The following is a 1,008-nucleotide window of genomic DNA, read 5'->3' on the forward strand; positions in this document are numbered from 1 at the left end:
ATAATAGGGCAACAGCAGCAAAAACTAAAACACAGGGACAGGTGAATGTTAAGAGTTTGTGAGTCTATTCAGTATTCTAACAACAGTAGGGTAGACACTGTTTCCAAACCGGCTGGTGTGTGTGTTCAGGTTTCTGTACCCTCTCCCCGATGGTAGAGGTTGTAGAAAAACATTGCCAGGATGGGATGGATCTTTGAGAATGCTGGCGGCCTTTCCTTGACAGCGGGGCCTGGTAGATGGATCCTATAGATGGGAGGTTGGTCTTTGTGATTGTCCGGGCCGGGTTCACCACTCTCTGTAACCGTCTCTGATCTTGCATGGTACAGTTACCATACCAGGTAATGAGCTGAAAATGTGTTGGTGGAAAAGCGCAGCAGGTCAGGCAGCATCCAAGGAGCAGGAGAATCGATGTTTCGGGCATGAGCCCTTCTTCAGGAAGGGCTAGAGAAGGGCTCATGCCCGAAACGTCGATTCTCCTGCTCCTTGGATGCTGCCTGACCTGCTGCGCTTTTCCAGCAACACATTTTCAGCTCAGATCTCCAGCATCTACAGTCCTCACTTTGTCCTCCATACCAGGTAATGATACAGCCAGATGGAATGCTCTCGGTGGTGCACATATAAAAGCTGGCAAAGTATCCACTGTCATGCCAAATTTCCTCGGCTGTCTGAGACTACGCAGTTTCAAGGCCCCCCCCTTCCTAGCTTACTCCGAGCAAACGTCCAATCTCTGGAGAACAAGGTGGACAAATTGAGCTTCCAGTGTGAACTGCAGGATTGCTGTACACTCTGCTTCACAGAAACCTGGCTCAATCCATCCCTTCCCAACTGCGCACTTCAGGCTGATGGGTTTTCTATCCAGCGTATGGACTGTACCGTGTCCTCGGGTAAGACAAAGGGGGGGAGGGGTTTGCTTTTTAATCAACAATTAGTGGTGCACGGACACTGCAACGCTGGACCGACATTGCTCCCCCCCACCTTGAATTCCTCACCATCAGGGCTGGGGAGGAT

The 1,008-nt window shown here is 50.6% G+C and overlaps 1 protein-coding gene across 1 annotated transcript in view; it reads right to left on the minus strand.

Moving 5' to 3' along the window:
• Positions 1-703: 703 nt before the first annotated feature.
• Positions 704-1,008, minus strand: part of LOC140479529 (probable voltage-dependent R-type calcium channel subunit alpha-1E) — a 1,102,593-nt gene continuing 1,102,288 nt past the window's right edge. The window contains exon 33 of the mRNA XM_072573344.1: positions 704-727. Within this exon, the coding sequence (XP_072429445.1) occupies positions 704-727 (24 nt within the window). The remainder of the gene's footprint in view (positions 728-1,008) is intronic.

The sequence above is a fragment of the Chiloscyllium punctatum genome, chromosome 7 (assembly GCF_047496795.1).
Source record: "Chiloscyllium punctatum isolate Juve2018m chromosome 7, sChiPun1.3, whole genome shotgun sequence".
Lineage (NCBI taxonomy): Eukaryota > Metazoa > Chordata > Chondrichthyes > Orectolobiformes > Hemiscylliidae > Chiloscyllium > Chiloscyllium punctatum.